The 26,768-nt window shown below is 35.5% G+C and overlaps 1 protein-coding gene across 1 annotated transcript in view; it reads right to left on the bottom strand.

Moving 5' to 3' along the window:
* tbc1d32 (TBC1 domain family, member 32) overlaps window positions 1-26,768 on the bottom strand; it is a 61,884-nt gene that overhangs the window by 15,427 nt on the left and 19,689 nt on the right. The window contains exons 16-28 of the mRNA XM_073816377.1: window positions 26,551-26,752; window positions 23,662-23,741; window positions 23,357-23,495; window positions 19,504-19,591; window positions 19,090-19,208; window positions 18,523-18,642; window positions 15,451-15,539; window positions 9,957-10,079; window positions 9,648-9,756; window positions 7,062-7,155; window positions 6,087-6,212; window positions 3,324-3,407; window positions 309-378 (exon numbers count right to left, since the gene is read on the bottom strand). Coding sequence (XP_073672478.1) covers window positions 309-378; window positions 3,324-3,407; window positions 6,087-6,212; window positions 7,062-7,155; window positions 9,648-9,756; window positions 9,957-10,079; window positions 15,451-15,539; window positions 18,523-18,642; window positions 19,090-19,208; window positions 19,504-19,591; window positions 23,357-23,495; window positions 23,662-23,741; window positions 26,551-26,752 — 1,443 coding nt within the window. The remainder of the gene's footprint in view (window positions 1-308; window positions 379-3,323; window positions 3,408-6,086; window positions 6,213-7,061; window positions 7,156-9,647; window positions 9,757-9,956; window positions 10,080-15,450; window positions 15,540-18,522; window positions 18,643-19,089; window positions 19,209-19,503; window positions 19,592-23,356; window positions 23,496-23,661; window positions 23,742-26,550; window positions 26,753-26,768) is intronic.

Raw genomic sequence — 26,768 nt, 5'->3', positions numbered from 1 at the left:
CTAGATAAGAACCTTATTCCTTGGCTGGGGTCATGTAGAGCCCTTTGAAGCTGCATTGAAACTGCAATTTGGTCCTTCAAGCCATTGGCCACTATTAAAGTCCACTATATGGACTATATAAATCCAGGAATGTTTTCCTCAAAAATCTTGATTTCTTTGCGACTGAAGAGAGAAAGACATGGGGGTAAGTAAATTATTTATTTATGTTTTGGTAAGCATGCATTAGTGTTTTAACAAAGCACTTCAAACTTGATTCACAAACCATTTGCCTAACATGAAGTTTAGCCTGGATACTGCATATACAGTACCTGAGGGATATCCCCACGCCTAACTGCTCCACAGACGACAGACTTCGAGTCTTTACACTGTGGTCCACCACTGAAACCAAAAAAAGAAAAGAAATGACTTCCCATTTGCACCTCCTCTTCAAATACCCATTTAATTTCGTTAAATGGAGCACAGAGTAGCAAAAGAGCACGGCAAAATGTACTGTTAAATAATACATTTTCACCTCAGCATCGGCTTACCCACAAATCAACATCAGCTGCGTAATCTATATTCATCATGCTTAAGAATGGCCTTAATTGAGTGAATGCCCTTGGTGAGACGGAAATGGGCCCACTGATATAATTATGGGGCCATTCCTCCATCCTCATTAATATAACAACAATGTCAGGATTGTAATGATGACATAATGCAGACAAATGTGCACCTTGTGAAGTGACTGGTCCTGACTGGCTGGCAAATGAACCAATGGGATAGAAGGGTTTAGGTGGAATGACAAATCATACTTCCTGCTGCTCGCATCAGTCAGCGATTATGACATGAACGGCTAAGTGAGATGAAATGTGACAACTCACCCCTACTCCTCTGCTAAATGAGAGGGGAGGACACAGACCCAGAGGCAGATAAATGGAGGACATGAATGCTAAAGTAACATGACACCGTAATACTGTCTGTGTCAGGCATCCATACGTACAGTATAGTAATATTTGGGAAGTTTGGGCATTGGGCCAAACTGAGCAAATAATTCAGTCTTCAGTAGCAAAATCAATATTTACTTAAATACTAGTTAAAGGATTAGTTCATTTCCAAAATAAAATGTACCTGATAATTTACTTACCCCTATGCCATCCAATATGTTCATGTCATTCTTTCTTCAGTTGAAAAGAAATTAAGGTTTTTAAAGAAAAACATTACAGGATTTTTCCCCATGTAGTGGACTTCAATGGGAGCCAACAGGTTGAAGTTTAAATGCAGCTTCAACCCCAGCCGAGAAAAAAGGTTCTTATGGTATGAAACAAATATGATATCTGAAACAAAGTCTCAGCTTTCAAATTTTGAAAGTTTTAATACTAAATTCAAACAGTAAATATCATTTTGTATCACTTAATGTGGTGTAAATCACAAAAATGCAGTTTCGACAAGCTTTGATCTCACTGGGAGTTCATGGTACTCTCCATTATTCTGGAAAGTGATGGAAAAGGCAACATTAATATGGTTTTCTAACATTTATTCTTATGTATTGCTTCCTTATAATGTGACCATACAGCTATTTTTCAGTTAAATAATTGTTCTATATTTTAGTTCAATAATATTTATTTAATATTTTGAGGGGATCTTTTGGTACGGAATACTATTGTGCAATAATTATAGTCCATTAATGACTTAAAATATTTTTATATTAATAATATAAAATATAATTATAATATAATAATTCTATTACTTACATTACAATTAGTGTAGTATTTAAGGTTAAAATAGAGAAAAGCGTTTTTTAAATTCCAATGAAAAGAGTCATTTTGTGGTCAGAAACAAATCTTTTTCATTTGCCATGCCATGGTTTACCCACTAGGTACTTGTATGGCTCTTTAATAAATATATGTATCTAGAATATTTGCAGGTCATACCTGCTTACTTATTTTTTTTATTTTGAATAAATATTTAGACATGATTAAACTAGACTAAACACTAAATTTTTAAATGTGAAATGTACAAAGTTAATAACCTACATCCTTTTTTAATAAGTACATACAATGATTGCAAGCAAACACTGAATTTAAACCAAGTTTAAAATGGTGCTAAAAAAGGCACTCAACAAAACATTTTATCACCTTATATGTACAGTATATACATGACAGCATTTGTGGTTGAAAGTATATAAGTTTTATTTATTTTTTTAGAAAATGACCAATCGTTTCACTAGATCGTTTCACTCAGCTGGGATTGTGTAGAGCCCTTTAAAGCTGCATTGAAACTGTAATTTGAACCTTCAACCCTTTGATCCCCATTGAAGTGCACCATATGAAAAAAAATCCTGCTATGTTTTCCTCAAAAACCCTAATTTCTTTTCGATTGAAGAAAGAAAGACATGAACATCTTGAAAGACCTAGGGGTGAGTAAATCATCAGGGAAATTTAAAGCAAAACAAATTGCATTAAAGCTGAAAAATGCTAGAAATATTTTCATAGTCTCAGACTATAGACTTCATAAATGAAAGGAGATGCTTGTCATTAAATTAAAAGTTCATGAGCTTGCCAGAACCCAAATCACTAATAATCTCCAGCGTTAACTGACCCCTGCCCTTCACCATACTTAAAAACGAGATATCAAAGTGTTTCAAAGCATGAAAACTTTAACTGTCTGACATTAAAAAGAAAATTTGATGTTTTGAGAGAGTATCTGTTTTGAAAGATGTTTAATTGATGTCATGGAGTCAAACACAAAGCAAAATAATCATAAACTCCAAGGTTTGTTATAATTCTTAAATCAATAATAAGTTGAGAGGGGTGTGAATTTTGTCAAATCATTCTTTTGAAGTGGTCACATTACTCAAACTCAAGCCAGCAGATATTCTTTGGAGCTGGGATTTAAACAAAAGAACATGACCAATATTATTTCTGAGAACCATTATGTTTAATAAATGAAAACCCCATAGAGCCTCAGCTATTCGCCCATTTTCTAAATAATTCTGTTTGTGTGAATAGAAAGCTGACAAATCTCGGCCAGATGGATTTTTACAATGAGCATACCATAGTGAACTAACAGCATGTCCTAACCAGGTGGGATGCAGAAAGTTTCAAGCAGGAAGCAATTTTTCTATCACAACCACATCCAATCGGAAAATATTTAATGTTTAATGTATAACTATGAGAAGCAGGGCTATGACACACCAAAATATATTTATATATACCTATAAGTTTTTTTTATTCCATCTATGCCCTCTGAAGTGAATGGTGTCTCTGTAAGCTGTTTGCAAGTTGGTCACATAAAAAAAAAAAAAAAAAATCCTTTCATTAAACATTAAAGTGCTGTTGACTGACCTTTATATTCTGCCGGTGGAAAGAAGCAGTCGGTGGATGAAGATGAGAGATGCAGCACGACCCTCTCCAACAGATCAGCAAGTACTGTGAGAGAAAAGAAAACTGATGCATCAAGGCAATTTCCCTTTGAATCAAACCTAAAATTTCAGCAGAAAGCCTCTTTCATATAAGGAGTGGATGTTAGAGCTTGAGCTACAGTATATTGAAAATACAGATCGTTCAAAAGAGCATTTGCTTGTAATCTCATTTCTTTGGTGGTGCATGTATTTTTCTGTTTGTTAAAATGTATAACTCCAACAGTGCCTAAAAACTCAGGCTGCACAGCGAGAAAATTTGCTGAGTGACTTTTACTCGAATATCACTTTAAATTAAGAAAGAAAAGTCTAACAGAGTGTTACAGGGAATAAGACGTTGGCAGGCATACAGTAACAGCATGTACTAAGAGACTGGCCAGTGTTAAACATCCACATAGAACTAGATCTTTGAAATATTTTGCTCTTTTTTGTAGTTTGTAACCTAGTTATCCTTCAATGTAAAGTCTGTGAAGTTGCTAATCAAAAAAGTGCATTATACAGTACATAAAGATATTGTTTCTCAAAAGAAAGAGTTGACTCAAAATCGCCTTTATGAGTCGCCATATTTTATACATATAACACATTTGCATAATCACCGCCTGCCCACGAAATACCAACAGTCTGCCCTACCCACAAACACTTCCGCCAGTTAGTGTGTTTACATCATGTAGAAAAGATGCTGTGTTGTGCTTTGTGAAAGCAAGTTTTTGTTTTCACTGGCAAAAGAGGGTGTGAAGGATCAGTTGTTAAAATTATGTTTTTTTTCGACGGTACCACAACAATACAATTTAAACCTTTTGCTGTGAGCTCATCATTTTACAGAGGACTGCTTTTCTAATCTTGGCTTTCATCTTCTTTGGCTTCAAATCTTCTTTATTTAGACTAACAAGCGTTTCCAAACCACAACCTGCAAGTACGATTGATACGTTATGTGTACATTTTCAAGTGAGTGCTCTAGTTTTTTATTTTTTGTATCTAGTTTTTTGTGTTAATATGTGATGTATACCTAGAGCAGCTTGAGGATTCCAGGTAAACCATGATATTACTGTCTTACTGAAATAGTTATGATAATTCGCTGTGAATCTACTATTTCCTAAAAATATCGTTGTTCTAATTTCTTTGTTTAATAATAAAGAATGTAACATATTTTGATTTACAAACTGTGTTGTTTCATCAGTTGTCATGTTAGCACTTGGCTAACATATCCACTGTTACTGTTTTGTAATACGTTTACAGGGCACGATTTGCTTGCATGAGTGTTAAACAAAAGGTTATGTCATTATTTTAAGAACAGATTGGAACACTATACTATTGTTTTATGTAAAAGTGCATCAGGGTTGCCAGGTTTTCACAACAAAACCCGGCCAATTGCTACTCAAAATTATTCAAATTGCACATTCCAAGGGTAAAATACACACTTTTTGTCGGGGTTCCCCTGGCAAATTTGCATTCCAGTGGCAAAATAGGACATTAATGGGGTCACTTTAACCTGCGGACATCAAAAAGAACTGCGGACTTGGCAACACAGATGGTAGCACTCGGTAACTTGCTCAAGTACTCCTCTCTGTGCCAATCATAACAGGTGAGGTAAGATGCTAAAATGGATAGACGACCAATCAGAGCGGAGTAGGCTTATTGAAGGGAGGCGTTTACAGACATTACGCTCAAAGCAGTTTGAATGAACTGTTTCGAAATCATTGACAAATGACTATGTATAAATGTACATTCTGAACAAATTACAATGTTTGATGACCTTAGATGCATATAAACCTGTTGTAGGGGGGGACTTACACAATTAAAAAGAAAACTTTAATCCGAAAAACAGCATGGATTTAGAGAGTTTTAAAGCTCTATTATTATTATTATTATACAAAAAAAATCAATTGTCTATATTTTTTGTGTAAATAAGAAGGTAAATACAGTATTAGCCATCAAGGTTGTAAACACATGCAAATAACTTTGGCTCAAAAAGCAAGTGAGCACTTTACATTGTAAATAATCTATTCTGCATTTATAAAAAGTGGTCCTTCAGAATTATAGATCCTGAATGCATACATTTATAAGTTTTCTTTTCCAAAATAAATAAAAGTTGGAACATATAATGCAAGAGAGCTCTGTTTTGAATTTAAAAAGGGTCGTATCATACATTTTTTCTCATTTTATTTGTTTCCCCTCCAACCCACTTTTAATTTGTCAAAGCAGTCATAATTTAGTTTTTTTTATGACTATTTTCCACTATCTCTCTGACCCTTAAAATTAAACAGGCCGTTTTGTGCTGTTGTGCCTTTAGGACCTCTATGTAAATGCCCTCTTTGCATGTGAAATGAGTAACAACACTGACTCACGAGCTGCAGCTCTGCTGTCGAACCCAATATACTTTGTGCTGCTACCTCCTTCAACAACAGCCTCTTTGCAAAGCCTGTATTACATTATGACAGGATCATGAAACAATTTGAACTGAAATTTGCTGCTGAAAAGAACAGGATTGCAGTAGGATAGGATGGTTGCTGAAAAGAATGGAATATTGTTAGTCCTACTTCATCCTCTTTACCTCACAGTGACTGAGCAAACATATTGTTTTAAACAGAATTACTCAATTGACCCCTTTTAAATGCAGTAAAACTTCATAAGATTAGAGAAGCTGGGTATCTTGCTGTGAATTTCAGACAGAGCTGAATGTGGGTCATACCATATCCAGTAAGAGTGTTTGACTTTGTAGCCATGATCTTGCAGAACTGTCTCCTGCAGTCATCCATCCAGCTAGCATCCCTCTCGGTTTCTTTAGACGAGGCCAAGAAAGCACTGATCTCTGACTCTGAGAAGAAACAATCATAGTGTTCATTTTTAACAGTTTTTTGTTTAAGCCGAAGTGAAAGTCAAAGTCTTTGAGTAAAAACTTTCTTTAAATTTAGTCAATATCTCATCATGTTGTGCTCATTCATTTTGGGCCATTTTATACATTTTTGATCTTTTGGTTGACAATATATAAAAAAAAAAAGAAATAAAAGATTGATCAGCAAAATACAACTGCTGTATCTGTCTTTGTGAGAATCCGAGCTGAAATAATAGCACATAATGAATAAACTAAAGTATCTGCTACTTTTCAGAAGCCACTGTGTTATGAATTCCTCATCCTTTTAGAGATTGTTTCGAAAATATAACATTGTGTATATCTTATATTTTACTTTTTTTTTTCAATACACAGTACCCAACAAATTGGTTACCAATTACATGCCCCTTGCAAAGTCTAGAACAGTTTTTCCCACTCTTTATGTAACTATAGAAATACTTGGCCTTCAATAAACTGACTCAAGCCTAGCAAACATTTAAAGACAGGTCGAAAAAAAACACCACTCAGACACTGAATAGGCCTTTATCCACATACAAGTGTTTACTAGGCGTTAAGAACCTCTAGTCCCTATTTATTGAGCTGGAAACATCTGTCACCATGAAATAAAGATATATCGCTGTAACAGTAAAGAAGAGAAATGAGTCTGTCATAAAGAGAGGAAGTGTCCTTGAAGTTACTAAAGACAGAGTAGAACTATGTACAACACTGAATTAAACTGTGACGTTAAATAAGTTAACTAAGGGAATTGTTTTCATAAATATCACATAACACATTTATACAGAAGGACCTAATGCTTTAAAAGTCTGTTCTTACCCTGTTTAGTGCGGAGAGTCTTGGGCACGTCGAGGATGTAATATTTAGGCAGAGGGTATGTAGACACTATTGGCCATGGGTAGGGGTCATTCCCCTAAGAGAGAGATGGGACACTTTCCATAAATATGGTATACTGTGGTGTAATATTATTATTTTTAAGCTGTAGGAGGCAAAATCTCATGTTTTATTAGCTACACTACCAGTCAAAAGTTTTTGAACACTAAGATTTTTAATATATTTTTTCAAGAAGTCTCTTCTGCTCACCAAACCTGCATTTATTTGATCCAAAGTACAGGATTTTTTTTTATATTTTTACTATTTGAAATAATGTATACATATATTTTTTCAAATGTAATTTATTCCTGTGATTTCAAAGCTGAATTTTTAGCATCATTACTCCAGTCATATGATTCTTCAGAAATCAGTCTAATATTCTGATTTGCTACTCAAAAAACATTTACTATAAATATGTTGAAAACAGCCGAGTCATTTTTCAGGTTTCTTTGAGATGAACAGCATTTATCTAAAATAGAAATCTTTTGTAACATAAATGTCTTTTGTTCATCAATTTAAAGCATCCTTGCTAAATAAAAGTATGCATTTCTGCAATTTATAGAAAACAATCCCCCCTATTCATCAAAGAATCCTGAAAAAAAAAAAAAAATGTACTCAACTGTTTTAAATGCTGATACTAATAATAATAAAAAAATGTTTCTTGAACAGCAAATCAGCATATTAGAATGATTTCTGAAGGATAATATGACACTGGAGACTAGAGTAATGATGTTGAAAATTTAGCTTTAATTACAGGAATAAATTATATTTTAAAATATATTCAAATAGAAAACAGTTATTTTAAATATTAAAAATATTTCAAAATTGTACTGTTTTTGCTGTACTTTTGGATCAAATAAATGCAGGCTTGGTGAGCAGAAGAGACTTCTTTAAAAAACATTTAAAGAAAATCTTACTGTTCAAAAACTTTTGACTGGTAGTGTTAAATTATTAATGTATATAACATAACTGTACAATGTCAACATTTCGGCATATTATGTTGAACTAACATTTAATGTGCTACAGAAACAAATACTGCAAAGATAATTTTACATACTATATATTGTATAAAATAAACATTGTTAAAAACATTACAGCTCAGTAATAAAACATTACAGGTTTTTTGAAAGAAATTAATACTTTTACGCAGCAAACATGCATTATGTTGATGAAAAGTGACAATAAAGACATTTCAAATGTTATAAAAGAGAAAAAATATAATATTTCATATAAATACTTTTATTCAAAGAATCAAGATTTCCACTAAAATGTTAAGCAGCTGTTTTTAACATTGACAATAAGAAATATTTTTGAGCATCAAATATCATATTAGAATGATTTCTGAAGGATCATGTGACACTGAAAACTGGAGTAATAATGCTGAAAATTCAGCTTTCATCTTTCCTTTTACAGGAATAAGTTAAAGTTCTCACAATAATTACTGTTTTTATTGTATTTATGATCAAATAAATGCAGTCTTCATGAGCATTAGACTTTCAGAAAACATCAGTAGTGTGTAAACAACAGAAATAAATGTAGTCTATTTTACATTATTTTCATTTCGTTCTCATTTTAATTTTCTAAAACCTAATATTTAGGTAAGCAACAAGCTCATCCATTCACTATAATGAAGTTATTTTTCAAAATGCATTTTTTTCTTTAATGTATGGGGAAAAGCACATTTATCAATAACTACACACCAACCTTTGGTCCAAAACTAGTTTTCAAGGAATTTATGGACCTCCTACTCTCATTTTTTTCCTAAAATCCCCTTTCACTGTGTCAAAACACATTTTTTCCATTGCTACAATAATACATATTGATTGCAGTTTCAAATCAAGAGTCTAATTTTAGTATAAAACAAATAAAAAACAAAGGAATAACACACAAGGGCTTTGTTTGTCAAACACAAAAGGGTGCAGTTTTTTTTTTTTTTTAGTTCTAGTTGTGGTAATCACCCAAAGATGTGTCGAGACATCAACCAGAACATCATCCTACATGTCATTAATGTCATATCCAGTCATTACTCAAACTGTCACATATGCATCTACTGCCTTGTTTACAAATCTCTTTTACATCACAACAGAGGCTTTATAAAAGCTCTTTTTAGAAGCATAATATTTATTTCTGGCATGATTCCTAAGAGATATGAGAAACACAATCCACATAAGCAACTGCCAAAGCAGCAGTAAACCCCTCGACGGAGATTATGTTGATATTTAAGACCCCACGGTTTCTTAAATTTAAAAACATGGACTGTAGATAAGTCATCTATTTGAAAACTAGAATACTGACTGGGGACTGTTACAATGACTGCAATATTGTGCAAAAACATCCTGTATACACTAACAGATCAAAATGGTTTCCTAAATAAATATCCTGCTTTTAAATTTGTAATAGAAAAAGGTATATTGCAATCGAATTACATCCAGTGGCACTTTGCTTCTGTGGTACTGTATCTACAACATGATCAACTCAATAGTTGATTGTAATACATAAATAACTGATGAGGAAGGAAAAAGATGTTCTCACTTTCTGCAGGGCTCTCGAAGGAAGTCTCCTCTCAGACGGGCCACCAACTGTACAGATTCGAACAAGGATATGGTTTCTTTCCACAGACAGTCCATCGATGATAAATTCCCTGTGGATGATGAAGGCAGTATAAACAAACAATATACAGAATCAATACATACTGTATCTACAGTAATTTAGCCTTTCAAACATATGGTAAATAACACAGGAGTTTTTTAAATCTATTACTTTGTTTGGTTGACTCTGAATTAGTGTGTTGTGCTGAACTATATTCCAGCGAATACAGGAAATTGAGAGACGGTCACTCACCCTTCACCTGAGGGAGGCTCGGTGACATTGTCCCTCTGACCCTGCAGCAGTAACTCAGAGAGGTTATACTGAGACTCCAGCAGAAGAAAAGAATCCAGGTTACAGCACAGCACGCTCAAGAGCCTGAATGAGCACAGATGGAATAAATAAGCGTTTACACAGGAAAACAAATAACAAGCAACATTACTTCAATTTTACAACTGAAAAACGTTGGTTTTTCATATTTTAAAGTAGTAAAAAACTGACATTTGCCTTTAAAATCATGTGTGAAGCATCATTTTTCACATGCTGTCATGTCTGATCAAGAAGTTTAGTATTTCAAACAGCCAGCAGCGGTTCTGTGTACACTATTGGTGAATATTAAATTTTAACTCCATGACACATTACCAGGGAAATTAGCATGGAAGCTGAGAGTAATAAATCATGAAATCCTGCACTGGACTGGTGATGAGATGAGGATATTCTGTATGAGTGGAGAACTGTATAGTGACACATATCAGTTCTGGAGAAGCCAGAGGGACTGAACTGAACTGCTAGAATGGTGAGGTGACACAGATTTTCCTCTCTAATGGTTTCTAATGATGTGATTCAGTGCAGCTGAGCAAAGCTGATTGTAGAGGATTTTCAATGCAGCCATTAAACGGCACTGTACTGTGACGGAGGTTGAATCAGTGCAGCATCAGCGCTTCGTTTGCAGCTAAAAACTACAACAGTTTTCAATCTACATTCTCTAACCACAAACTCCATCCACTGTGAAGCCAGACTCTAGCGGTGTTCCTATCTGCATACGTATACTGTACGTAGTTTGGAAAGTAAATACAGTGCCTTGCAAAAGTAATCTTACCCCTTAATTTTTTTTTCTCGTTTATGTTGCAGCCTTATGTTAAACTGCTTTAAATTACTTTTTCCCCACATCAATCTACAGTCCATATACTATTATGACAAAGCAAAAACAGAATTGTTACAACTTAAATATATTAAAAATAAAAAAGCTGAAATAAGTACATTGCATAAGTATTCCTACCCTTAACTCAGTACTTAGTTAAAGCACCTTTACAGCCTCAAGTCTTTTTGTATATGATGCAACAAGCTTTGCACATTAGCATTTGGCAGTTATCTGCCATTCTTTCCCTCCCCTCTTCACATCTCGAGCTCTGTCAGGTTGGATGGGGACAGATGCAGATTTTCAAGTTTCTCCAGAAATGTTTGATTGGGTTTAAGCCCAAGCTCTGGCTGGACCACTTAAGGACATTTCACAGAGTTGTCTATAAGCCACTCTTGCTGTGTGCTTAGGGTCATTTTCCTGTTGGAACAAGAACCTTCTGCCCAGTCTGAGGTTAAGGCTATCTCTATATTTTGCTGTGTTGAGCTTTTATTCTACTCTGACGAGTCCCTCAGTCCCTGTCACTGAAAAACAGCCCGACAGTATTAGGCTACTACCAGCACATTTTACTTCTAGGATGGTACTAGGTGATGAGCAGTGCTTGGTTTCCTCCATACATGATGCTTGGAATTGAGATTCATCAGACCAGAATTTTATTCCTCACAGTCTGAGGGTCCTTCAGAAGCTTTTTGGCAAATTCTGTTTGTTTTCATGTGGAGTTCAAGTGTGTTTTCATGTGTCTTCACTGAGGAGAAGATTTAATCTTGCCACACCACCATAAAGCCCATATCGGTGGAGTGTTGCAGTGATGTTTGTCTTTCTGTAGGTGTCTCCTATCGCCACATATGATCATGGAACTCAACAAGTGTGACCATCAGCTTTTCTTGGTCACCACTCTAACCAAAGCCCTTCTCCATCAAATTGCTCAGTTTGGCCAGGAAGACAGCTCTAGAAAGAGTCCTAGTTGTTTCAACCCTCTGCCATTAAGGGTAACGCAGACTACATGCTTCTGTGAACCTTCGATGCAGCAGAATTTTTTTTAATCTTCCCCAGGTCTGTGGCTTGATGCAAACCTGTTTCTGAGCTCTACAGGCAGTTTTTTCCCCCCTCAGGGCTTGGCTTGTGCTCTGATATGCATTTTTCAGCTGTTAAGACCTTTTTATTAAGATGTTTGTCTCTCCAAATCATACCCATTTAATTGAATTTGCCACAGGTTAACTCCACTCGAAATGTAGTAACATCTACAAGCAATATGAATGCTCCTGAGCTAAATTTCAACTGTCCCAGATAAGGGTATGAATATTTATGCAATGGAATCATTTCAGTTTTTTTTTTTATTTTAAAAAATTGCAAAGATGTTAGAAACATGGTTTTTGCATTGCCATTTATGGTGTATAGAGTGCAGGATGATGTGGGAAAAAAAGTTATTTAAAGCAGTTTAACATAAGGCAGAAACATAACAAAATGTGAAAAAAATGAAGGGCCAAGGCGCAAGGCACTGAACTCATTGAGACTAGATGCAACTGTTAAATCCTTCCAACAGTACCTTCAAATTCCTATTCATAAATCATTTTTGATGTTAAAATTCTATCTCAGCTTAAAAACGCAGTTGCAATTCAGTATACGCTTTCATACAAAAATGCTGGTTGTGAAGTCAGCAGCCTAAGCTTCCGGACACAGTCTATTCTCTGCTAATGGACAGCCACTGTGATCACAAGGATGAGTGAACTATCCAAAGCATAATAACTGTCAGATGTTCGGACACTGATAATCCTAACGGCTCTCAGCTCTTCAAAGTCTTGGCAATGCTAGATGTATTTACGGTGCGCGCTGATGAAAGATTCTGTGATGTAACACAAAGGGCAGAAGATTTAGATTAGACTCACAATTGCAAGAGAAAAGGATTTCGATAATCTATTGTGTGTCAGAAACAAGTCAACAGTGGTGATATGCCTATGTATATACATAATTCATGTATGTATTTGAATATATTTTAAAATGTAATTTATTCCTGTGACGGCTAAGCTGAATTTTCAGCAGCCATTTCTACATCAATATTTAAATTCTTATCTTGGCTAAAAACAAAAACAAATGCCTTTACAGATCAACCACATTTATTTTTATAGTGCATAGTCTCAAATCTGACACAAGGGGGCGATTTATCTATACATGTCTGTGATATTGTAACTACAAATAAATCCTTGAACTGAAAAATTTAAAAACACACCCCGAGTGACTGAAGGCGTGAACTACATGCTGATATTGCGCAAATGGACCATATTCCACGTCAACACAAAAGTGTGGGATTGGTTCATACAGCGTGTGGGTCACTCCACAGAAAACAGTCACAGTTTTGTCATTTCTCATAGACTCACACCCAAGAACTCATGTTGCTTTATGTACCTGTTCACCTCTCGATCCCTGCCATCCCAACAGCCAGATATCTATTAATGACTAATTATCAAATCAAAGATTTATTGCACTCTCAGGTTACTGTTATCGCTTGTTGTTTATCTTAGATACATAGACAAGAATTCAAAAGAATGAACCTTGACTTATTTCTGAGTTTGTTTAGCTTTTGTACATTATGTTGTGATCATCCTTTCTCAAGGATGGTGCAACCTAGTGGATGTGGACTGTTAACTAGATGGTTGTTGGGACGTATGGTAATACTACTTATTAGTAAACAGACTTGAAAAAAAAAAACACAAATTTTGAAGAATTTTCACATGCAATTTCTATAGGAATCCACACACTCAAAAGGTGAAAGGTTTCTCTGTCCAGATTTCGCAATGGGTTCAAAGTTGGTCATGTGGATTCGCTGAACAACAGAAAGCTTTGCTTGAAAGTGACTTCTGTTTTAGCTGCGCTTCACATATCACTACATTACTGACATATTTTTCCCTGCACAATTTCGCCAATTTCATTCATCTGACCGCATTTTTATCTAGGAACAAGAACATCATAGGGGCTATTTTACATGCAACCAGCCAGAACATCCTAACAATTGCATAACAATATATTAAAGTCACCACACACATTTTCTTCAAAAAAAAAAGTACTTTCTCATCATTTCTCCTTATTATTCTCCTTCATTTAATCTTTTTTAACTTTTAAGTGCGTAAACAATGTTTCTACTCAACCCATTATTAGGAACTGTTTTCAGACAAGCTGGTTAATGAGGAAAATGATATTAATATCTATATATTTTACCAGAATATGCCTGAGGATCTCAGTCTGGTCTATGCCACAACTTACATCTTGACTTTATTAAGGGGAAGACAGCAAAACTAACATGACAGCAACAAATAAACAGCACTAGGTTTCATCACTGCAATCGATCTTTGGATTGCCAAAGGCAACTTCCTCTGCACTGAGGCGAAATGCCATATAAAGATTTAGATTCAGGCGGAATAACACAAACACACGCTAAGAAACACACAGAATGTTTATTTAAAATCTCAATCAAAATTGAGACTTTACTCCTAGATATCAGCTGTCATGCTCCACAGTGTGGATTAAAATGATTGAAAAACTCAAGAAAGACACTTTTTCTTATCCATAACATTTTTACACTCAAATAGATAATCTAATCATCTGAGAAGAACAAAAACAGTCATACTTCAGCTCAGTGGTTCTCAACAGGGGAAAAACAATGTTAAACGCAAATAATAACTTATGCTGTGAAAGGCCAACCATCCAATTGACCTCTACAGCATTTTGGCACTAGCCTTCTTAGCAGATGCCAACATTGGCAGGTTGCTTTGGCATCTCCTCATCCGTAAAAAAAGCATCAATAAAACTACACGAGATTAAATAAAACATAATAAAATAAATAGTGTTTTGTGCGATTAATTATAGGCTGCAGAGAACATGAAACCACTGAAATTCTGAACACATCATAGTAAATCAATAAAAAATAGGGCCTGTATAAAATTCTGCTTATATCATGTAATAAATAATAATGTTGGGGTTTTCATGGTAATATTAATACATGATTTTTATCAGTGCCTTGTTCTTAATGCTCTTAATACTAAATATTTTGGCTTTTGTTGAGACATTCAGGTTTCTAAAAAAAGGTTCTTTACGAAATGTGGAGGGCTACGGTATGTATACTCATAATGGTAATATTGACACAACCCCTTTAATATAAATACCACTGGAAGGGGAGAAAAAAAAATAGCTGCAGCAATATTTATCTATGTAAATGTGAACTCAGCCTTTGGTAAGTGATCTAAAGAGCTAACCTCATTCTGTTTCTTATAAAAACAGAGAATTCATTTTGAAACTATGTCAATTCCTTGATATGTGTTGACCGAATGCATCAAAAGTGCTCCTTTCAAATGAGTAGGTGGATTACACCAGTCAATTCCACTTCCTTTGAGAGCATGAGAACTTATTCATATCCTGGTATCACCCTGTCTGGCATTAATTCAGGATAATCATAGCACAGAGAACACAAAGGGCTGAATCAATCAGCCATTGATCCCCAGAGAAGAATGAATGGAGAAAAAAGTCTAATCAGATAATAAACCTCTATAAAGACCCTCTATCAGTTCTGTGCCCTTCCTGTCCATTTACTGGTAGTGAGGACTGAACTATTGATCTTACCTCAGGCCAAACGTGTGGGACTGCTCATAGTTGAAAAGGGAGTGAATCTTTGCGTCAGAGTTAATAAAGATGAGGCGGTCCATCAGGTCCTGACGGGAAGAGCGAGTGAGTGAGCGATTATTATTAAAAATGCATGATTTCAAAATAATTGTGACAAAGACCACAGCTATTTCTGGGATGTGTGGCACATCACCGGTCAAAGTCTGCCCTCAAATGATCATGATCTGAACTGCAAATGAAGAAAATCTTAGCTGTAAAATGCCACATTCACCAACTCGGCTGGCAGAAAAGTGTTCAGACACTATTCAAATATGTATTAGTTTGTATATATAATGTATTTATGAATTAGTAAGTATAATGACCAACTACAGTTCATTTAATGAAAAATTAAGGAAAATGTGGAGAGACTCTGTGAGTATTTTATAAAACAGAGTATATATATTCTACCTTTTAAAAGTCTAAAGACTTTTTAAAGACATCTCTTATGCTCCACAAGGCTGCATTTATTTTGTTAAAAAATTGTATAAAAACTGTGATAATGTGAAATATTACAATTTAAAAGTTATTTTAAAAGGAAGAGTTCACCCAAAAATGAAAATTAGATGTTTATCTGCTTACCCCCAGGGCATCCAAGATGTAGGTGACTTTGTTTCTTCAGTAGAACAGAAATGAAGATTTTTAAGTCAAACCGTTGCAGTCTGTCAGTCATATAATGGCTGTCAATGGTACCCACGGCTTGGAGAGTAAAAAACAACACACACAGACAAAACCAAAATAAACCCTGCAGCTTGTGATGATACATTGAGGTCTTAACACATGAAACAATCGGTCTGTGCAAAAAAATGAACAGTATTCATATAATTTTTTACCTCTGATCCACCACAATGTCCAACTGCCCTGAGCGCGTTCACAACAGTCGGCGCGTGACGCGGAAGCGATCCGTCTCGCATATACATCACTCGTTTAGACAGAGAGATTGTGGGTATGACGGCTACTCTAAATGGTAATTACTTGTTGTTACGAACCGTACACTGTTTTTTTTCTTGTGTATGTTTTTTTTCCTGTTCTGTCACTTTTTTAGCGTTTTCTAGGTACCGCCTACCTTCGGAACTCTATTGGCTGGTGTGGCTGTCAATCATCGTTGGTTACCCGTGACGGTGTGTGATCTCTGCCAATCGCGATCTGCCTAGAGACCTTTAAATTGGAAGCGGCAACCGGAAGATGGAGTGTCTGTTTTGACTTGTCGTGTCACTGGCTGTTTGGTGGTGTTCGTTTATCTGCTACGATGTTAATGCTTACGAGACTAGCGTGAGATTTGTTGGAATGACCTGTGTAAAAATTATGTCACTTGTGACATCTGCGTTCATGATGAACGTCATGTGTCTTTGATACCTTTAGCCCGCTTATGCAGACAAGGGAGACATGGAACAGCCTAGTAAGTCACGTGACATACACACCTTGCGCGCAGGATTTTCTCTGTATTAGACACACCAGTTTAGTGAAGTGCGCTAAATGTGTATTTTAGTGTTTTTTAGTTAGAGTAAGTTTAGGGCGCATTTGCGCTGAAGATTTCTTTTTCATAGTTTTGTTTTCTTATTTAGAGGACCGGGTGGAGACAGTGGGGATCTTTTTGTTATATTTATTTCTTTGATTTCTAGCGCTACTTTCAGTTCCTCTCCCGTTTGTCTTGGTTATATAGATTATTATTGTTTAATATTGTTTTCCTAAATGTTTGTAAATATTGACTTGTCTGCTATAACTGTCACTTTATTACACTTATAAGCTCCTTTTGCACCATATTCTTTTTGCATTTGCACTACTCTGTCCGGTTTGCACTGTGCCATGTGCCCTTATTTGTATATTGTTTTTGTTTTTTATATATTATATGTATAATTGTATTTATTTGTATTTTTAAATTCCTACCTTTTTTATTCAATGTTACGTGTATGCACCTAGGGTCTGAGAGTAACGCAATTTCAACTCTCTGTATGTCTGGTACATATAGCAGAATTGACAATAAAGTTGACTTTGACTTTGACTTTGATATTCATGGTTTTGGGAGCAATAAATCTTTTGCGGTGCTAATTTGATGTCCTGAGTTTCTCTTGCCACTTATGCTATAAGCTTCTTCTTTTTTGGTCATCTCAATGTTACTCCTTTTAAATTCCTAGACAAAATTTCCATCAAAGGTCGTAACACTTGTGCTTATCCTGATTGTTGCAACCCATTAAAAGCTAAAAGATTAAGTTTGCTTGCGTGAACTTATTTGGGGGTGTTGACTTTTCACATTACGGTGGATCAGAGGTAAAAATTACATAAATACTGTTCAGTTTCTTGCACAGATTAATTGTTTTGTGGTTGTATCGTCACAAGCCGCAGAGTTTAATTTGGTTTTGTCTTGTATGTCTGTGTTTTTTTGACTCTCAAAGCCGTGGGTTCCATTGACTGCCATTATATGACTGACAGACTGCAATGGTTTGAGTTAAAAATCTCTTTTGTGCTCTACTGAAGAAACAAAGTCAGCTACATCTCGGATGCACTGGGGGTAAGCAGATAAACATCAAATTTTCATTTTTGGGTGAACTATTTCTTTAATATATTATTATATTTAAAAACAATTTATTATTGTAATGGCAAAGCTGAATTTCTAATATACGCCTACTGATTTGGTGCTCAAGAAACATTTCTTAATTACAGTTGAAAACAGTTGTGCTGCTCAATATTTCTATAGAAACAGTGATGCACTTTTCCAGGAATCTTTAATAGAACAGGATTTATTAGCAGATTTAAAAGTCTTCACTGTCACTTTTGATCAGTTCCATTCAATCCATTCTAGCAGAAAAAAAAAGCATTCACTGTATTCTGAATGAAAACATTTTTGAATGGTAGTGTATATATTCCTCATGGATAACTTTCTATCTTTAGTCTGTTTCTTTAGAGAAATCACTCAATACATCAAGGTTGAAAAACTCAGTGAACAGACTGTGGATGGTTTATGGTTGTGGGTTGAGACTAGACATGTACGGGCCAGTTTAGGTTTGAAAGGCAGGCTGTCCAGTCTATTGCACTTACTAAAACTGACGTGGCCATCTCTCTCAGATTGTACTCGGCCTTGTTAGGAAGTGCTCGATGTCCCAGCAACTCCCACACAGCATGAGGTGAAGAAAGCAGATTCACTAGAGAAAGAAAGGACTGCACACATACAAAAATCAGTTCACTACAGTATACTCACAGACAATTCAGATTGATATCTTTTTTACAAAGAAGTAACTTTACAAATAGTCATTCTTAAAAATATTACTCATATTTAGGGTCAAATAATATCAGAGGTATTTGATTTTTCTGTGTCTGTGTTCTTATAACTTGTTATTGGATAATGTTAATCAAGTAAAATGAGTTGTGAATATAATTTCATGTTGACTTTCAAGTGGTCCATGGTTGATTGTGTGCACTTTTGCTAAAATCATTTATTCATGGAATTACTCAGTGTAGCTTTTACAGGCACACTGGAAATTGGAAATCGAAGCCTTATCTAAATCCATAAAATCTCAATGAAGCATAGCTTTCGCTTCTAAATAACTGTAATAGTAAAGCCTATCTGAATATTTATTGCAAGGTAAATCATGGGGGAGTCATAACCTTGAGGCAGCTTCTGTCGATAGGGTCCATCGGAGTAGATTTTGGATGGACCACCCTTACATCCTCTCGACCACACTCCAGGGCTGACCACAGCTCCACAACAATTGTCTGGACAAATCCTGTAAATCCGCTCAAAGTTTAACTAGTTTAACAGCCTCAAATCTTAGTTTCCATGTTAAAACATTAGCCTCCATATTGAGCAACGCTGTTTCAGTAAGTACCGTCATGTACAAGCCCTAAATCAAAAGTAGAGGACATGTAATGATTGAAGAAACACTAACAATGTAAAACACATTCAGTGCATTTTTAGCATGACCTTTGCTGTCTAAAGCTATGAGGGGAAAATATAGAAGATGCTGCCCCTAACTCTCAAGATGCACATTAAATATGGTCATAAATAAGTCTCATAGCTACCTGAGCTTTGCAAGGCCGTGATGCCTGGGGCTGTAGTGGCCACCTGGGTCACCATCACACCATAGCCAAACTTCTCACACCTGCTGACCTGAGATTAGAGAAAGAATGGAGGACATACACATCAATAGATTACCTTTCTGAGTCTGGAAATATGTAATAACCAGCAACTTGTCAAATAAAAATAACATTCCTTGTGTCCCATGACAACTGAGTAGACACAAGCAATAAAAACTTAGGTAAAAATGTACACTACAAATCGTTTTTATAAACATAAACCATATTTTTACTTTTTCTAATGAAAATATGAGTGATGCTTGCACATTCAAAACTCATTACCACTATCACTACACACTACATTAAACAATAGTACTACATGAGATGAAACAGCATTTGTGGGCCACCATGCTAAGATCACATGACTATTATTAGATCCAACAGAAAAACATCATTCAGCTATCAATTCTCACTTTTATATTATTGCAAACCTGTACGACTTTCTTTGGAATATATTGTGAAGAATGTTGGTAATGTTGCTTCCAAACTGACTTCCAGTGAATATTTTTGTTCAAACAATAGAAGTCAATGGGAAATGAAACTGCTTGGTTATGAACATTCTTAAAAATATCTTCTTTAAGAAGAAACTAAATGACTTCCAGACTTTTTATTTTTTTGAATGGACTATGCCTTTGATATGGAAGCAATTTCCCGCCACTGAAGAAAGAAAAACAAAAAGGTAATTGTGATCTCAATTGCGAGTTATAAAGTCAGAATTGCTAGATATGAACTTGCATTTGTGGGAAAAAAAACTCATTAATCTTGCAATTCTGTGGAATAAAGTCAGAATTGCGTGATATAAACTCGCATTTGTGAGAAAAAAATCAGAATTGTAAGAAGTAAACTTGCAAGTTATAATGTCCTGCCGGAGGGTGAAAGAAAGACTGTTTATATCTCACAATTCTGACTTAATAACTCTTAACTTACTTGCATGACACAAATTACAAGACATCAGAATTGCAAGCTATTAACTAAAGAATTGCAAAGTCAGAATTGCCACTTTTTCCTTAGAATTGCATGATATGAACTAGCAATTGTGAGAGAAAAAAAAAATTAGAATTGCGAGATATCACAATTCTGAATTTTCTCACAATTGTGAGTTTATATCTCGCAATTCTGCCTTTTTTTCCAGAATTGTGAGATATAAATTTGCATTTGCAAATTATATTTTTTCAGAATTGCAAGTTTATATCTCACAATTCTAACCCAAATAACTCACAATTGTGTGTTAGACAGTCAGAACTGCGAGATATTAACTCGCAATTATGAGAAAGTCAGTATTGCACGTTTATATCTCGTTTTTCTGAGAAAAAAAATTCAGAATTGCAAGTTTATATCTCACAATTCTGATTTAATTACTTGCAACTGTGTGTTATAAAGTCAGAATCGTGAGATTTAAACTTGAGATATAAAAGGTCGCAATTAACTTTTTTTTTTTTTTATTCAGTGGCAGAAATGGGCTTCCATGCTTTACTGCAAGTATCATTAGGCAAGGCAAGGCAAGGCAAGTTTATTTATACAGCACATTTCATACACAATGGTAATTCAAAGTGCTGTACATAAGAGGAATAGCATAAAATCATAGTCATAAAAATTTAAAATAATAATCACACAAACAGAAGAACATTTTAAATGATTTTAAAATTGATTTAAATTAATTAAAAACAGTAGGAATGGTTAACAATAACAACAATAAAAAACAGAAAAATTGATTTTAAAATTAATTTGCACAGTAAAATGATTATACATAAAATAATGCAATCTGTTCGGACGTAGCACAGTGCTCATTCAATAAATGCACAACTAAACAGGTGAGTTTTGAGTCTGCATTTAAATGTGGCTAATGTATTAGCACATCTGATCTCTTCTGGAAGCTGATTCCAACTGTGGGCGGCATAATAGCTAAAAGCGGATTCCCCTTGTTTTGTGTGAACTCTTGATATTACTAACTTACTCGATCCTAGTGATCTGAGTTGTCTGTTAGGTTTGTATAAAGTGAGCATATTTGCAATGTATGTAGGTCCTAGGCCATTGAGTGCTTTATAAACAAGTAAAAGTACTTTAAAATCTATCCTAAACATAACTGGAAGCCAGTGTAAGGACCTGAGGACTGGTGTAATATGCTCTGATTTTCTGGTTCTAGTCAGAATCCTGGCAGCAGCGTTCTGTATGAGCTGCAGCTGTCTAATGGTCTTCTTGGGAAGGCCGGTGAGGAGACCATTACAATAGTCTACCCTGCTGGTGATAAAGGCATGAACAAGTTTCTCCAAATCTTGACGGGAAACAAAACATCTAATTCTTGCAATGTTTTTGAGATGGTAGTATGCTGATTTAGTTACTGCTTTGACATGGCTACTGAAACTGAGGTCTGACTCCAGAATCACACCCAGATTCTTGACTTGATTTTTTGTTTTTTGACCCCTAGTGTCAAGATACGCATTTACCTTATGAACTTCATCTTTGTTTCCAAATGCTATGACTTCCGTTTTCTCCCTGTTTAACTGTAAAAAGTTTTGGCACATCCAACTGTTAATTTCATCAATGCATTGGCAGAGAGAGTCAATGGGGCTGTAGTCATTTGGTGATAAGGCTAGGTAAATCTGGGTATCATCTGCATAGCTGTGATATGCTATTCGGTTCTCTCTCATTATTTGACTTAGTGGGAGCATATACAGGCTGAACAACAGTGGCCCTAGAATTGAGCCTTGTGGGACTCCGCATGTCATGGACGTCCACTTAGACTTATGTTCTCCTATACTCACATAATAGCCTCTCCCTTCTAAGTATGACCTGAACCAATTTAGAACCATCCCAGAAAGCCCGACCCAGTTTTCCAATCTATCTAAAAGAATGTTATGATCGACAGTGTCGAACGCAGCACTGAGATCTAGTAATACCAGCACTGATATTTTTCCAGAATCTGAATTTAGGCGAATATCATTTATTATCTTTATGAGCGCTGTCTCTGTGCTATGATGTTGTCTGAAGCCAGATTGGAAATGGTCCAGGTATCCATTTGAGTTTATGTAGTGATTCAGCTGATTAAAAACAACCTTTTCGATAATCTTACTTATGAACGGAAGATTTGAAATTGGTCTATAGTTGCTCAGTATGGTGTTATCAAGATTTTTCTTTTTCAGAAGGGGCTTAACAGCTGCAGTTTTCAGGGAGTTTGGAAAAGTCCCAGAAAGAAGTGAGGTGTTCACCACTTCTAAAAGATCTGCTTCTAAACAGCTAAGCACACTTTTGAAAAAAGATGTGGGAAGTGTGTCAAGGGGGCAGGTTGACGATTTGAGGTGCTTTACTGTTTCTTCCAAAATGTTGCTATCGATTTCTTCAAAAGTAGACATAATGACTTCTTTTTGAAATTGCGGTCGAAACTGTCTGATCTCTGCATAACTTGAGGGTGTGCTAACTGTCTTTCTGATATTATTGATCTTCTCAGAAAAGAAGGAAGCAAACTCATCGCACTTGCTGTCAGAGAGCAGTTCACTAGGGATCTGACTAGGGGGGTTTGTTAGTCTCTCAACGGTAGCAAAAAGAGTGCGAGTGTTGTTTAAGTTGCTGTTTATAAGGTTCGAGAAGAATGTTTGTCTAGCTTTACCTAGTTCAACATTGAAAGCATGAAGGCTGTCTTTATAGATGCTATAGTGAATTTCAAGTTTTGTCTTCCGCCACATCCGCTCAGCTTTCCTGCATTGTCTTTTCATACTCTGTACTGCTGTTGCTGTTGACTTAATATTAGCCACTAATATTAATATCAGAATAAAACATTGAAAGTGGCATCTGATTATAATACCTGTAGTTTTTTGGTGAATCTTGAAAACATGTATGTGACACACTCATTAATAGCTCCAGTCTGTTGGAGGAGCAGCAGTCCTTTTGGTGTGGCAGCAAAATTCAGCAGATTGTCCAACAGCATCTCTTCCCAAGCCGCCCTGCAGAACCAGGACAAAGGATTCAGCAAGTATGCTAATTATTTCTTGTTCTTGTTAAATCATTCCCACAAAACAGCACTGGCAGGCCAAGCTCAAGTTGAACACAGAAACAAACAGCTTGTGTAGGAACAAGAGAACACTGGAGGCGTGACTGAGAGATACTCACACGCTCTGCAGCTCCTGGGAAGCCATCACTGGGGGAGCTCCAGGAACAGGAGTGGGAACTCTCTCCGACATTGAGCTTGTCTGCGGGGGAAGAGAATTCACTGTCAAGCTGGACTGCTACATGGCATTTAAACTCTTCGGCTAAATAATGAGACGACACGTTGAATGCAATGTTGATTCCTCACACCGCTCCAACTAGCCCTTAAGAAGGCAGGGGAATCCCAGGAGGTTTCATTATTGACGGTGCAGCACTTTACTGCTTCTTCTGTATTCTACAAATCCTCTTCACACAGACCACAGAATAGACATTCAGCAGTTCTTCTAAAATTAATACTGTTTTGCTTGGGGAACAGACACGGAAAGCTCTAAAAATGGAGGCTTTATTTTGCCTGTGAGAGGACTGATGATAACATAATATAAATTTTCAATAGGCATTAGCAAAAACTTGATTTTGTGAAACTGTATTATAGGTTAATATGCGAAAAATTTTTTATGCAAAAACGTACTTTCTGTTAACACAAATTTAAAGGGATAGTTCACCCAAAAATGAAAATTCTGTCATTAATTACTCTCTCATTAATTACTCTCCCTCATGTCGTTCCAAACCCGTAAGACCTTTGTTCATCTTCTGAACACAAATTAAGATATTTTTTTGACAAAATCCGAGAGCTTTCTGACCCTGCATAGACAGCAACGCAACTGCCACGTTCAAGGCCCAGAAAGGTAGTAAGGACATAATTAAAATAGTGACATCAGTGGTTAAACCTTAATTTTATGAAGCTACGAGAATACTTTTTGTATGCCAAGAAGACATAAACAACAACTTTATTCAACAATTTCTTCTCTTCCGTGTTAGTCTCCACTGAGTGTTTCCAAGAGTACATGACACATTGAATCACAGATACCTTTATGGGTCTTGAACGTGGTAGTTACACTGATGTCTATAGAGGGTCAGAAAACTCTCGGATTTCATCAAAAATATCTTAATTTGTGTTCCGAAGAAGAATAAAGAATAAATAAAGGTCTTACAGGTTTGGAATGACATAAGGATAAGCATGAGGGTTCGAACAGATACTGTAAAATTAAATTCCAGGACTTTCAAGGACATTTCAAGCAGTACTTTTTGATTTTCAAGGACTTCAATCAGAGATCTCACTTATCAAACAATGTCTTGTCTTTCAAATTCTACAAAAAGATAATTAGATAAATAAAAATATACTTATAAAACAAAATGGCAAAAATAAAGTGAAGCACATGCAAAGTATAAAAGTATACTACACTTTTACTATAGTAAAACCATGGTTAATTAATAAGGGATTTGTATGTGTAACTGCACTGCCTTAATTGTTTGATGTTTTCTCTTGTTTAATAAAAAAAAAAAAAAAGATTTGCAAACCACTCCTAAATCCAGATCTAAAACAAATGATTTGCCGTACGTGCTCCGAAGTCACAAATTAAATCTGAATTTTTTTGGGAAACCGCACCAAATTCCTGATATGAATCAAATGATTTGCGATCCACGCTCTGAAATCCCGATCTGAATAATGATTCAAACCGTCATCTCAGATAAGGACTGGGAGCGCAAATCGTGAATCATTTGAATTAGATTGGAACTTTGCGTATCATTTGCTTTAGATTAGGACTTGAAATTGTGTATTACAAGTCATTTGATTTGAATCAGGACTTCGAAAGCGCATATCGCAAATTATTTGATTTTAATCTTTCAATTCGCAAAATGATTTACAAACCTGTTCCGATCTAAATCAAATGGTTCACGATCGTGATATGAAGTCCTAATCTGAAACAAATGATTTGCGATATATGCTTCAAAACACTGAATCATTTCGCGACGCAATAGTTTAATAGATTCTGAGTTTTGAAACGTTCCATTTCACCCATCACTATGTGCTTTTTAAAATCATTACAAGCGACGTCAAAATCCGAAAATGAATGGCTCTTTTAATTTGATCTGGTTTTTGCTTGTGAATTGCTTGAACTGAATGATTAAAGTCCTGAGCTTGAATCAATCGGAGCGGATCCAGCATAAATGACTTTGATTTGGTTCATCTGTTCTTCTTTTCGCATCTTCAGCAATGTACTACTACTGATTTAACTTGCTAGTTTTATGACATTAACTGAAATAAGAGGAAAAAGTATCATGTTTTCTAATAATTGATTGAATTTTGTGTGAAAAGATATGTGCTTATTGAGAAAAAAAGTCTAATTTCATAGATACACTGTCTTTTAATAATGCAAGCACTTTTCAAATACTTCTTAAGGAATATTGCTATTTTCAAGGGTTTTCCAGGCCTTAAAATTCAAAAAGTCAAATTCAAGCACTTTAAGCACCTTGTATGAACCCTGGAGTAAATAATGTTTTTTGGGTGAACTATCCCTTTAAGCTTTTAAGCTTAATAATGTATGCTTTTAAGTTTAAACATTTGGGGTCAGCAAGTTGAACAATACACTAGTGAGCAGTAATGTATTTGTCAGTATGACTGGTCAGATTCCCAGACAAAAATGCATCATACAATTCAGTAAATGATGTGTTCCAGTCAGTGATAAACATGTTTGTAAAACATTACAACATCAGTGATAGACTACATGAGTTATTTTATCTATAGTTAACGGATTACTTATTAAAGTTACCAAAATTCTGTGTCACTGATTTCATAATACTCATACAACCACACACAAACATAAGACTAGATATAATAAAGTCTGGCTTTTATATGTTCATTGATAGGAAAACTGAAAGATTGCAGGTTTAAAGCCCACAGGAGCATCACTGTACACTCCATTTTAAATTTTACTTACTTATCTGGAATAAACAGTCAGTTAAAGAACTGGAAATAACTGAATTAGTGAGGTTAGTGTGCATAAAGGTCACCGTTCTCCAGGCTTTAGCGATGCACTCGTGCAGACTGTATGGCCGTAGAACTTGCAGGCCCTCGCAGGTGTTGTACATCTGCCGGCAGACGAAGATGAAGGCCCCGCTCACGGCAGGAGGAACCTCCAGCTCGCTAAACACATGCAGCTCTTTTGCCAACAGCCTCTGAGTAAACTGCACAATCACATGTGCTGCTGAAATACTGTGGAAATAACGGA

Source organism: Garra rufa, chromosome 13, assembly GCF_049309525.1.
Source record: "Garra rufa chromosome 13, GarRuf1.0, whole genome shotgun sequence".
NCBI lineage: Eukaryota > Metazoa > Chordata > Actinopteri > Cypriniformes > Cyprinidae > Garra > Garra rufa.
The sequence above is the reverse complement of the archived record's forward strand: the minus strand, read 5'-3'. Positions and strand labels throughout refer to the sequence as shown.